This window comes from Bubalus bubalis, chromosome 3, assembly GCF_019923935.1.
Source record: "Bubalus bubalis isolate 160015118507 breed Murrah chromosome 3, NDDB_SH_1, whole genome shotgun sequence".
Lineage (NCBI taxonomy): Eukaryota > Metazoa > Chordata > Mammalia > Artiodactyla > Bovidae > Bubalus > Bubalus bubalis.
Window position 1 is genome coordinate 14,372,113 of NC_059159.1, and position 14,363 is coordinate 14,386,475.

Here is a 14,363-nt window from a genome sequence, read left to right on the forward strand (position 1 = left end):
AGTCACCCTGTCCCTATCTTCCCAGGCTGAGAATATGCAGGTGTATGCAGAGGTGAATTTTAAGAACTACAGTGCTCTCTGGTTAGTGCAGTATTCTTGACTACTAGTCTAGCAGAGAACTTTTAAATAAATCTATGAGCTTTGGTCCAGCTGAAAGCAAGCTTTTCCACTTACCGTAGAAAATGCCGTGCCTTCTCCGGTAGAATTCATGGTAGGGGAGCAGTGACTTGAACGCAAGTATTCTTTTCCTATGGGGCAGGGAGCTCGAGGCTCTGAAGGGTGGTAAGGGGGATGTAAAGGAATAGCTGACCGGATAGGCTCCCCTAACTTCCTAGCACTTGGAATCATATCCACAGAAGAAATTTCTGCTAGTTGGACAAAGTAAAGTGGACACAGAGACATAAATCATTTCACATATACATATACCCTATACAAACAAGTGTACACACACACTACTTAGAAATATATTTTAAACTTGATTTTAAGAAAAGTACACCAAAAAGACAATGGAAATAGGGACTCATTCTAAATGAACAAGTAGGGACCTAATTAAATCAGGAAGAATATAATTTTAATATTATTATAATAGTTTCCTAAAAAGTTATTTAAAAATAATGAAAAATTACTAAAAACCTAAATGGCTTGAATAGCTATATAAATTATGGTTCATCTATACGTTATAAAAATTGTTAGCCATTAACTATGACTTTATATAATACTAACCGTATGAAAATCCTAGAGATAATATGAAATGAGAATATTTTTTCAAGTTAATATAATTGGAAGACCACCAACTGATAAACTAATGTATCGGAGACTCTTACTGTCCTAAAGCCTTTGAGAGGATTTAGATAATAAAATAGTGGATGCAAAACATATGACCAAAGACCATCTAAGAAGACATCCAAGTTCATAATAGTAAACATTTACAAATGAGGTCATGTAAAACCAAAAAGAATCACATTAACCATAGAGCAACAAAAGTAAAAAGGCGAACAGCACTGCTCACGATCGACCACCTCCAGCTCCCAGCCACAGTCTCAAGAACTCTGTGCATTACTACTCACTGTCTTCAACAAAGGATGTCCTGCTCTTGGACAAAAAACTAGAGGGAGGGTTCAACACTTCTTCTTGTGAGCTAGAGCATGGAAGGGTTGAGGATTTTTTAGACTGCATTTCATTAGGACCTTGGGCACCTAGAAAATATTAAAGGTACAATTTTTTTATTGCTGTTAGACTAAAAGCTAAAAGTCTATATCTTGAGGATAAAAATATCAGAAATGACATAAATCACAGAACTATGTTGGTCTGATTTCTTGAAATACCAATTACTTTTTCATAACTAATAGCAACATGTAGTTCTGTAGCCCAGAGTCATTTATGTAACTTAAAAGCAGTTTTACACAGCGCTTCATTCCTCTGCTTTAGAAAAGCAGGGGCCAGGGTTGCAGAAGTGCCAACTGTTGCACAGGCGCATCTCTGAGCTAGAAGTCTTGGTTGGAACCATCATCAAAGATTTATAGATCAAACACGGAGAAGACAATGGCACCCCACTCCAGTACTCTTGCCCGGAAAATCCCATGGACGGAGGAGCCTGGTGGGCTGCAGTCCATGGGGTCGCTGAGGGTCGTACACGACTGAGCGACTTCCCTTTCACTTTTCACTTTCATGCATTGGAGAAGGAAACGGCAACCCACTCCAGTGTTCTTGCCTGGAGAATCCCAGGGACGGGGGAGCCTGGTGGGCTGCCGTCTATGGGGTCACACAGAGTTGGACATGACTGAAGTGACTTAGCAGCAGCAGCATAGATCAAACAAATGTTCTGTTTTTTCCTTTTAAAAAAAAAACATTAATTTTTATTTATTTGCATGCCCCAGGTCTTAGTCAGGGCATGTGGGATCCAGTTCCCTGACCAGGGAATGAATCCTGGCTCCCTCCATTGGAAGTGCAGAGTCTTAGTCATTGGACCACCAGGGTAATCCCAAGTTTTGTCTAATTTTTGAATGGTTAATATTTTGAATCAGCTCTATAACATATTACATAGAAAGCAGTATTAAAATAGTTCTGAAATTGAGGAAATACCATTTTGCTGCCTTGGAAATCTACAATACACAAACTCCCCATAAACAAAATGGATTCCCCCTTTTTTTGATGGGATTTCTCCGAAAAACTCATGGTTAGTTATCATCTAGAACTTTTGTCAGAGTAAAAGTTACACATTTAATTATCTCTCAATCTTCAGATTGTTTTAGAACGTACTGGTTTATCACTGCAGAGATTGTGAACTTCTCTACTGTAAACATTAATAATATTTCAGTTAGGGATTTCACTGGTGGCCTAAGAGTTAAGATTCTGGACTTTTACTGCCGTGGCCTGGTTTCAACCCCTGGTCAGGGAACTGAGATCCCACAAGCTGCATGGCACAGACAAAAAAAAATTATGTAAGTATTTATATCATACATACATAATATCTCATTTACAAAAAAAACAAAAAGGTCCTCAGTAGAACAAATGAGTGAAGATAGAAGTACAAACTTCCCATTATACAATAAATAGGTCATGGGGATTTAACGTACAGTAAGTAAAAGTTTTAGTTGCTTAGTCATCTCCGACTCTTTGCTACTCCTCAGACTGTAGCCCACCAGGCTCCTCTGTCCATGGAATTCTCCAGGAAACAATACTGGAGTGGGTTGCCACTCCCTTCTCCAGGGGATCTTCCCAATCCAGGGATCGAATGTGGGTGTCTGGCACTGCAGGCAGATTCTTTACTGTCTGAGCCACTAGGGAAGCCCCAGTGTACAAGTATGGTGACTACAATTAATACTGTGTTGAGTGGGCAGTGCCCTGGGCGCCAGAAGCCACCTCCTCCATGAGTCCTGTTCACGCCAACTGTAAAGCAAACCCAGCTCTTACAGAGGCCTCACTACCGCCTCCCCAACTCAAGTCACAGAGCAGCATGCCTCGGCCAGGTCTGCATCACGATGAGATCCTGCTGTGTATCTTATTACAAGGTGCTTAGCAAGGGATGTCTCCTTACTCATGGAAAAGATATAAGGAAGGGAGGATGGCCAAGATGTCAGAGTACAAAGAATCTGAACTCACTTCTTCTCATGGGCACACCAAAACCACAACCATCTGCTGAACAACAGTTGATGAAAAAGATAGGAACCTACCAAAAAAGATCTTCTATAACTAAAACTAAAGACATCAATAAGGAACCACAGCGAGATGGTAGGAGGGGCAGACTTGCAATATAGTCGAGTCCCATACCCCAAGGCGTATGGGACCACAAACTGGAGAATATTACATTGCAGAGGTTCTCCCAAAGGAGTGAGCTCCCTGGCTTGAGTGTCCTGCTCTGGGAAGATGAGCCCTCAGAACATCTGGCTTTGAAGGCAGTGGTGATTACTTTTAGGAGTCCCAAAGGGCTGCAGGAAAGAAATTTCATTCTTAAAGGGCACACACAAAATCTCTATTCTGGGACTGGGGACAGAAGCAGTAATTTGAGAGGAGCCTAGGCCAGGCCCACTTCCTGAACTCAGAGTCTCCTGGTGAGACAGGTGGCAGCGGCAGCTCACCCCGGGCACACAGACACTGGTGGCAGCCGTTGTGAGGAACTCCTTCTGCCACATGGACCTTGGTGCTGGCAAGCGGCACTGGGGAATCCTACCTCTAGCTTATTAGCACCAAGACCTGGCCCTACCCAAAGCCTGTAGGTACCAGTGCTGGGACACCTCAGGCCAAGCAACTGAGCGGGGACACAGCCCCACCCATCAGCCAACAGGCTGCCTTAAGACCCCCTGAACTTCACCCACCAGTGAGCATGCAGCAGTTCCAAATCCTAGGTCTGCTGGCCCTGGTCCTGGCCTCGAGGGAGCCTGCTCTAGCCTCTGGACCAGTTTCTCCCACCAGGGGACAGACATCAGATGCAAGAAAACTAGTCCTGCAACATGTGGATCAGTAGGCCAGACCCCTCACTGGGACAGCTGGGCCCCAGCCCTGGCCACTAGCAGGCCAGCACAAGCTTCAGGACACCCCAGACCCTGTACCCAACTGTGTCAGGAACTGTCTACACCCAGCAATCAGACACCAGCTCTGGGACCCCTGGGCTCTGCAACCAGACTCCAAGACCTGCTCTGCCCATGTATAGGGCAGCACTAAGCCAGGATCTGGCTTTACCCACCAACCAGCAGGAAACAGCTCTGCAGCCTTCAAGAGTCTGACTCCACCCACCACCGAGCCAGCACTAGCCCTGGGGGTCTCTGAGGTTACACAGTTAGCCACCTTCTGACCAGCCAACCAGCAGCTGGCAGCCTCTGCACAAGGCAAGGCCTGGCAACCAACTGGACCAAGGGCCAACCAAGCGTACCGAATAGCCCACCACAACCGAAGACCCCACGCAGTCCTCATAGGGACAACTGCTAGGGCATACAGCTCAGGTGACGAGAGGGGGACATGTTGCTGGGATGCATAAGACATTTCCAACAAAAAGCCACTTCTCCAGTAGGGAAACATAATCAACATACCAGATACACAAAAATAAAAACAGCAACTTAGGCAAAATGCGGTGACAGAAGAACGTGTTCCAGACAAAGCAACAAGGTGAGACCTCAGAAGGACCAAGTGAAGTGGAGACAGACGTCTACCAGAGAAGGAGTTCAGGGTAGTGATCGTATAAGATGATCAAAGAACTCAAGTGAACAACGGCTGCACAGAATGAGAAGCCAGAAGTTTTTAACAAAGAGAAACTAAAGAGCAAAACAGAAATGAATACAATAACTGAAATGAAAAATACACTAAAAAGAATTAAAAATAGACTAAATGATATAGAGGAATGGATCAGCCAGCTAGAAGAGAGCAGTGGAAATCAGTGACACTGAATGAATTTTTGAAAATGATAAGAAATGACAACATTTTAGTAGATTTCTAGCACAGTATCATGTGCACTAACAGTCCCATTGTACAGGTTCCAGGAGAACAGAGAGAACAAGGAGCTGGTAACATATTTTAGGACATAATAACTGAAAACTTCCCTCACCTGGGAAAGGAACAGATATCCAAGTCCAGGAAGTGCAGGAAGTCCCACATTACAAGACAACTCTAGTTCTAAGGGTAAAAATTAAAAACTGCTCTTGTTACTAAAAGCAATGAGGGAGAAGAAACAAGGGGATTCCCTCAAGGCTATGTGCTGACTTCTCAGGAGAAACTCTGCAGGCCAGAGGGGAGTGACAGGCTATATTTAAAGTGATGAAAGGGAAAAACCTACAACCAGGAATACTCTACCCAGAAAGACTCATTCAGATTTGATGGCGAGATCAAAAGCCTTACAGACGAGCAAAAACTAAGAGTTCAGCATCACCAAACCAGTTTTACAACAAATGTTAAAGGAACTTCTGAATGAAAAAAAAAGGCTATAAGTAGAAACATGAAAATTACGAAATGAAAATGTTCATTGGTACAGGCAACCATACAGAAAAGGTAGGAAACCACCACACACAAAGCTAATAAGGTTAGAAGACAAAAGTAGCAAAATCAGGAATAGCCACAATAAGGAACTGTTGTTTAGCTGCCAAGTCGTGTCCGACTCTTTTGTGACCCCATGGACTGTAGCCTGCCAGGCTCCTCTGTCCATGGAATTTCCCAGGTAAGAATACTGGACTGGGTTGCTATTTCCTTCTCCAGGGAATCTTCCTAACCCAGGGGTTGAACCTGTATCTCCTGCACTGGCAGGCGGATTCTTTACCACTTAGCCAGCAAGGAAGCCCTGTTAAGGGATCCACAGAATAATTAGATATAAAATATAAAATCAAAAACAATAATTGTGAGGGGAGGAAAGTACAAATGCAGGGCTGTTAAAAAGGACTTGAAAGTGAGAGATCAGCAACTTAAAACAATCATGTATATATACAGATTGCAATTAATCTATGACAAGACAAAAAATACAATAAAGACTGTCTCTTCAATAAGTGGTGCTGGGAAAACTGGACAGCTACACATTAATGAGTGAAACTAGAACATTTTCCCACACCATATACAAAAAATAAACTCAAAATGGATTATAGGTCTAAATATAAGACCAAAACCATAAAACTCCTAGAAGGAAATATAGGCAGAACACTTTTTGAAACAATCATACCAATACCTTTTTGGATCTATCTCCTAAAGCAAAGGAAATAAAACAAAAAATAAACAATTGAAAGTCAAACAAATGAGACCTAGTTAGACTTAAAAGCTCTGCACAGCAAAGAAAACCATCACAAAAAAACAACCTTTAAAATTAGAAAACATCTGCTAATGAGATGACTGATAAGGGGTTAATATCCAAAGTATAAAAATAGCTCTACAACTCAACATCAAAAACACAAACCCCAATTTAAAAATGGGCAGAAAACCTGAATAGACATTTTCCCAAAGACATACAGATAGCCACAGGTACATGAAGAGACTCTCAATACTGCTAATCAGAGAAATGCAAACTAAAACCACAATGAGATTATCACCTGGTCAGAATGGCTTATCAAAAAGACCACAGATAACAAATGTCAGTGGAGATATGGAGAAAAGGGAACCCTTGAACACTGCTGGTGGGAATGTAAATTGGTGCAGCTACTGTGGAGAACAATGCAGCAGCTTTTCAAAAAGCTAAAAATAGAACTACCATACGACCCAGCACTTCCACTTTTGCTATATATTCAAAATAAAAGAGAACACTAATTTGAAAAGACACATGCACCCCAATGTTCACAGCAGCATTATTTCTAATCACCAAGATAAGGAAGCAACCTGTGTTCATTAACGGATGGATAGAAAAAACATGGTTTATGTACACACACGCTGGAATACTACTCAGTCATAAAAAAGAATGAAAATTTTGCTATTTATAACAACATGAATGGACTTTGAGGGTATTATGCTAAGTGAAATAAGTTAGAGAAAGACAAATGCTATATATGATATCACTTATATGTGGAATATACAAAATAAAAGTAGTGAATATAACAGAAAGGAAATAAACTCACAGATACAGAGAATACACTAATGGTTACTAATGGAGAGAGGGACAAGACAGGGATGGGGGTTAAGAAGTACAAACTATTATGTATAAAATAAAGCAACAAGGATATATCACACAACACAGGGAATACAGCCAAATTTTATAACTACGTGTTTAGTCACTCAGTCGTGTCCTGACTTTGTGACCCCATGGACTGTAGCCCGCCAGGCTCCTCTGTCCTTGGGATTCTCCAGGCAAGAATACTGGAGTTGATTGCCATGCCTTCCTCCCAGGGGATCTTCCCGGCCCAGGGATCAAGCCCGGGTCTCCCACATTGCAGGTGGATTCTTTACCATCTGGGCCACCAGGGAAGACCTATAAAAACTATAAATGGAGTATAAAATTTAAAAATTGTGAATCATGATGTTGTATACCTAACACTTATATAATATTGTATGTTAACTGTATCTCAATTTTAAAAAGGATTTAAGAAAAAATACTGTTGTTTACTTCAAAGTTGCTAATAGAGTAATTGTAAAAGTTCTCATTACAATAAAAAAATTGGTAAGTTTTAGGTAACAAATGTTAATTAGACATACAGACTTAAATTGAATAAAGTAGGGAAAACCACTAGATCATTCAGGTATGACCTAACTCAAATCTGTTATGATTATACAGTGGAAGTGACAAATAGATTCAAGGGATTAGATCTGATAAACAGAGTGCCTGAAGAACTATGGACGAAGGTTCATAACACTGTACAGGAGGCAGTGATCAAAACCATCCCCAAGAGAAAGAAACGCAAAAAGACAAAATGGTTGTTTGAGGAGGCCTTACAAACAGCTGAGAAGAGAAGAGAAGAGAAGTGAAAGGCAAAGGAGAAAAGCAAAGATATATCCATCTGAATGCAGAGTTCCAAAGAACAGCTAGGAGAGATAAAAAAGCCTTAGGTGAACAATGCAGAGAAATAGAGGAAAACAATAGAATGGGAAAGACTAGAGATCTCTTCAAGAAAATTAGAGCTACCAAGGGAACATTTCATGCAAAGATGGGCACAATAAAGACAGAGACAGTACAGACCTAACAGAAGCAGAAGATATTTAAGAAGAGGTGACAAGAATACACAGAACTGTACAAAAAACGTCTTAATGACCCAGATAACCATGATGGTGTGATCATTCACCTAGAGTCAGACATCCTGGAGTATGAAGTCAAGTGGGCCTTAGGAAGCATTACAACAAACAAAGTTAGTGGAGGTGATGGAATTCCAGCTGAACTACTTCAAATCCTAAAAGATGATGTTGTTAAAGTGCTGCACTCAATATGCCAGCAAATCTGGAAAACTCAGATGTGGGCACAGGACTGAAAAAGGTCAGTTTTTATTCCCATTCCAAAGAAAGGCAATGCAAAAGAATGTTCAGACTACCACACAATTGCACTCATTTCACATGCTAGCAAAGTAATGCTCAAAATCCTTCAAGCTAGGCTCAATTTTAGAAAAGGTTTAAAAATACTTTTTCTCAGTATGTGAATCAAGAACTTCCAGATGTCCATGTTGCATTTAGAAAAGGCAGAGGAACCAGAGATCAAACTGCCAACATCTGTTGGGTCATAGAAAAAGGGAATTCCAGAAAAATACCTAGTTCTACTTCACTGACTATGCTAAAGCCTTTGACTACATGGATCACAACAAACTGTGGAAAATTCTTAATGAGATGGGAATACCAGACCACCTTACCTGCCTTCTGAGAAACCTGTATGCAGGTTAAGAAGCAACAGTTAGAACTGGACATGGAACAACAAACTGGTTCAAGACTGGGAAAGGAGTACGTCATACGTCAAGTCTGTGTATTGTCACCCTGCTTATTTAACTTACATGCAGTGTACACCATGTGAAATGTCAGGCTGAATGAAGCTCAAGCTGGAATAAAGATTGCCAGGACAAATAGCAACAACTTCAGATATGCAGGTGACACCACCCTAATGGCAGAAAGCAAAGAGGATTAAAGAGCCTCTTGATGAAGGTGAAAGAGGAGAGTGAAAAAGCTGGCTTAAAATTCAACATTCAAAAAACTAAGATCATGGCATTTGGTCCCATCACCTCATGGCAAATAGATGTGGAAAAAAATGGAAACAGTGACAGACTTTATTTTCTTGGGTTCCAAAATCACCGTGGACGGTGATTGCAGCCATGAAATTAAAAAACACTTGCTTCTTGGAAGAAAGTTATGACAAACCTAGAGTGTGTATGAAAAAGCAGAGACATTACTTTGCTGACAAAGGTCCATCTAGTCAAAGCTATGGTTTTTCCAGGAGTCATGTATGGATGTAAGAATTGGTCCATTAAGAAGGCTGCGTGCCGAAAATTGATGCTTTCCAATTGTGGTGTTGGAGAAGACTCTTGAGAGTCCCTTGAACAGTAAGGAGATCAAACCAGTCAAATCTAAAGGAAACCAACCCTGAATATTCATTGGAATGCTGAAGCTCCAATAAATTTGGCCACTTGATGCAAAGAACTGATTCACTGGAAAAGACCCTGACGCTGGGAAAGACTGAGGGCAGGAAAAGAAGGGGGCGACAGAGGACAAGATGGTTAGATGGGATCATTCATCAATGGACATGAGTGTGAGCCAACTCGGGGAGACAGTGAAGGACAGGGAAGCCAGGCATGCTGCAGTCCATGGGGTCACAAAGAGTTTGACACGACTGAGTGACTGAACAACAAGATATACTGTGGTATTCTTTTTGCAATATACACAAATAAAGAATCATATTGTACACCTGTATAATAATATATTAATTATACTGCAATAAAGATTTATAATCCTGGAATTAAAGTCTGAATTAGATGCCTAAGGATGTGTATGATAACTTTTATCTGATGACTTAAATCCAATATAAAAGGAAGCTCCCATATGATATCAAACCCAAACACCTCAGCCTGGCTTTTCTCTCAACCTTTTCTTTTCCCCTTGAGTTGAGTTTCATCTGAATAGCTAAAATCTGAAAACAAGTAATTCACTTTTTAGAGATACAACCTTTCTACATGCACTGGCTATCACAGAATACCATTTCTAAAACCACCATCCCTTTCAGACTCTCTGCCTTGAAGAAACCTTCTTGCATTACCTACACTTGACTCTGGTATTCTGCTCCTTTGCCCACCTTAATGGCAAGTATAAGTCTATGGCCTACTGTCTGACCTCCCAGGCTCAGGCTCTTTGAACACAATTCCTTGGAAAGAAGAGTCTATTCTTTGGAATTAAGAGTACTGAAGCACAGAAGGATTTCAGAGATGGTTTCGTTGAATTCTCTAACTTCACACTGGAAGAAACAGGGGCTCAGAAAAGAGAAGGGACTTGTCCTAAGTCACACAGGCGGTACAGCGTCTGAAGAAAATGTGGAACACTTGACTGCCATAATTTAATGTACTTCATTTAACTCTACCATTCCTGTTCTTCAACTCCAAAATATACTTAACTGTGGGCCTGATGTTTTCCTAATTTGGGGGATACTAAGACAAATATGATGGAGAAGGCAATGGCACCCCACTCCAGTACTCTTGCCTGGAAAATGCCATGGATGGAGGAGCCTGGTGGGCTGCAGTCCATGGGGTCGCTAAGAGTCGGACACGACTGAGCGACTTCACTTTCACTTTTCACTTTCGTGCATTGGAGAAGGAAATGGCAACCCACTCCAGTGTTCTTGCCTAGAGAATCCCAGGGACGGGGAGCCTGGTAGGCTGCCGTCTATGGGGTCGCACAGAGTCGGACACGACTGAAGTGACTTAGCAGCAGCAGCAAGACAAATATGAAAAATTTTAGTACACATTTCACTTATTTGTCTTATTTACTGACTGCCCCCCCAGTAGAATACGCATGCCGCGAGGGAAGGGAGTTGTGCGCCTGTTCAGCGCCACACCACCAATGCCCGGCACAGGAAAGGCACCGCACACACACTGGCTGAGTGTATGAGGGGGCTGCTGCCCCTGCAACTCAGTTTACGTAACGTCAATTGTGCAATGTTGAGAATGGTGTTAGTGAAATAAGGCAAGGAGACCCCATTGTGGGAATACAGAGCCTCAGAAGCTGGGCTTTGTACAGAGTGAATCTGCCAGGGACAAAGAGGAAGAGTATTCTAACAAAAGAAACTATATGGTGTTCCCTGGTGGCCTAACGGTTAGGATTCTGCGCTTTCACTGCTGCGGCCCAGGTTCAACCCCTGATCAGGGAACTGAGATCCCTCAAGCTGTGTAGCACAGCCAAAAAAATAAATAAATAAATAAACTTGTTTGGCCAAAAAGTCTGTTCAAGTTTTTCTGTACCATCTTATGTAAAACCCAAATGAATTTTTCGGCCAACTCAATATATGATGACAAGAAAAGAGCACAACAACCAAGATGCCAGAAAAGAAGTGGAATGGCTGGAGGACGGCGAGGTGAGAGGCTCAAAGCAGGCCTGTAGGTAAACACTAGACTGTCAGAAATGCGGCCTGAGCCTGGGAGAAAAACTGCCTCTGGATGTACGGACTTGGTTGAAACTATGAAAGAAATGAGTCACCCAGCTTGGAAAACTATACTTAGTGGGTATTCTGAATGTGACTCAACTGTTAAGCTGCATCCACGCTTTTCTTCCTAGGGTATCAAGTCCCACAGGTGCACTCATGCATGCTAAGTCTCTTCAGTCATGTCCGATTCTTTGCAACCCTAGGGACCACAGCCCACCAGGCTCCTCTGTCCATCCATGGTCTCCAGGCAAGAATACTGGAGAGGGTTGCCATGCCCTCCTCCAGGGGATCTTCCTGACCCAGGGATCGAACCCGCATCTCCTGTGTCTCGTGCATTGGCAGGCGGCTTCTTCACCACTACTGCCACTTGGGGAGCCCCACTTATTACCTGACAAACTTGCGTACACCTATTTGCCCGTGCACCTGGGACTCCCACTTGACCCATTTTGGACCACTGTTCATATTTAGTGGGTAATGGCAGCATTCTGGAATTTCAATTCTGATATCCAGTTAGGGCTCTCTATTCTTCTCAACTTTTAAAAACTCCCAGGTATAACTATTTACATTTTCATAGTTGTATGCTGATAATAACTGATATTTAAGGTTTAATTACTCACCATTACTTCTTAGAGAAAAGGTGTGTGCTGTGTCTCCAAGTCTAATTATTTCACCAGTGGATTCTGCTTCATCTCCATCCCAAGAGGAGCCCAACGCCCCAGACGATAAGGAACACCTGAAAGAGTTTCCTCACTTACTCACGGCCTGGCCTGACCACAGGGGCCCTTCCAGACAGGATCCCGAGAACTGCCTCAAGTAGCCTGCCTACGAATGCTCAGACTGGTCCTCGCTATGAGAGGAAAAAGGGAGACTCTCCCTTTTGCTGCTTATCTGATATATGTATGGTGGGAAAAGCAGTGTATAAAGTGTCAAGGATTAAATGTATACGAGAAGACACACAGAGAACAATAAATATTGATTACTTTAGGGGTGTGAAGGGAATCTGGGTAGGATGTTAATTTTGTACTAAACATCCTCCTATTGTTTTACTTTTGCACTTATATATTTTTTTAATCTAATAATGAAAAATTAAGTCAAGAAATTTATTTTCTGATAGTCTTCTTTAGACACATATTCAATGTGCTATATTTACATAAGAAGGCTTTGCTTGTGCTTTTCAAACCACGACAAACTCCACAAAATGATAATCAGATATTTAAAAGAAAATCTTAGTATCATATTCAACCTCTACTTAGTCAAAGTATAATCAAGCCTGTTACAACATTACATTCTGCCTATGAAAGCAGCACAAACGGAACAACTCTGGCATTTAACAGGCAACAATGCCGGCGGGTGAGCGCCAGTGCAGCCCCAGCACTTCCGTACTGCTGGAGGGTGTGCAACCTCACAGCCTTGCTGGAGTGTGTGCAACCTCACAGCCTTGCTGGAGGGTGTGCGACGCTCACAGCCTTGCTGGAGGGTGTGCAACGCTCACAGCCTTGCTGGAAAGTCATCTGGCAACTCTGAATCACCCTATATCATGCATCGTCTTTGAATACAGCTTAAATATATGAGAAGAGAAGAAAAATTAAAGTATGTATCCCCTTAAAAAATAAATATATATTAAAAAACTACCTCTACTGAAGGAGTGGTTTAGTAAATTATGATGCATCCATTTGCACAGTATGTTATACAGTGATTAAAAATCATTATAAAGAGTTTATCAAGTTAGGAAAAGACGTGTTAAACTTTAAAATTTAGGAAACAAAATTATACAGACAATATGGCTAAATCGCAAAGGAAAAATATAGTTAAAAAAAGACTAAATTACAACAAAATGTTAATAAGCAGTTATTTAGTTCTGAATGATATAGTTCATCTTATTCTTTGTTTTTTGCTTCTTTTTTTGCTCCAAGTACTTTCCAAGTATTCTGCAAGGAACATAAATTACTTTGGTGATCAAGGAAATGTCTTAAATTAAGTAGGCGGTTAATGCTGAGATTATACATAGCTCAAGGTGCTTAAAACTCTCTCAGGGAGGTTTAAAACACGAGAAGTTAGTAAAATTCACATTAGCTTTGCTTTTTGCTGCCATTCTGGTATACTGTGCACAATTTTAGTTCTTAGTAGAAGGAAAAGCATAACTTGTTTTGATTAAATTCACAGACATTGAGAGCTACCTCTCAAAAGAAACTCTTTTCCATGATGATCTGGATTCTTTTGTATTTTCTCGATCTTCCAAAGGGTCTCCTCGATGGGATTCTCTAGAATCCTGTCCAGTTTCACCTGTTTGGAACAGATAAAAACAATACCAAAAAAAAAAAAAATACACCCCAGGTTAAAAAAAGAAAAAACAAGTTAATGCAATTATTTCTCTACAGAGCAAGCATAGAGGTAAGGACAGCAAAATACCCTCAACCCCTTACTGGTCAACTAGGTACCTGTGAAGTGAAATAAGAACCAAATCATTACTCGCAATGAGCATGCACTACCTGAGTAACAAAGAAGCAACACGAGCGCTGCCCTCTAAGCAGAGTCCACAGTTGTACTGGCCATGTTTTCTTCTTTAAGCTAGGTGGTAGGTTCATGCATTCTCATACCTCTCTATATGTAAGGGATGTCTGAGGCAGAATGACTAGGGTGTAGCTTCAGAAAAACATGACTGTGTCAGCCTGACTCAAGCTCCCAGACAATCATGCCCTAGCCAAAGAGAGAGACCACAGTAAGGCGTGGATGAAATTTTCCTTAAGGCTATCAACCTTGGGAATTCCCTGGTGATCCAGTGGTTAAGACTCTGCCCTTCTGCAGGGGTTCATCCCTGGTCAGGAAACTAGGATCCCACATGCCATACTGAGTGGCCAAAAAA

At 41.6% G+C, this 14,363-nt stretch overlaps 1 protein-coding gene across 4 annotated transcripts in view; it reads right to left on the reverse strand.

The window, feature by feature from the left end:
• The window catches only part of CEP95 (centrosomal protein 95), a 37,432-nt gene that overhangs the window by 12,954 nt on the left and 10,115 nt on the right, over positions 1-14,363 (reverse strand). For 2 of the 4 annotated variants that reach the window (XM_006049443.4, XR_326749.4), the window contains exons 5-8: positions 13,678-13,783; positions 12,118-12,233; positions 1,068-1,196; positions 175-368 (exon numbers count right to left, since the gene is read on the reverse strand). In XM_006049443.4, the coding sequence (XP_006049505.3) occupies positions 175-368; positions 1,068-1,196; positions 12,118-12,233; positions 13,678-13,783 (545 nt within the window). The remainder of the gene's footprint in view (positions 1-174; positions 369-1,067; positions 1,197-12,117; positions 12,234-13,677; positions 13,784-14,363) is intronic. The other 2 variants (XM_044938758.2, XM_006049444.4) reach the window with 2 other exon arrangements.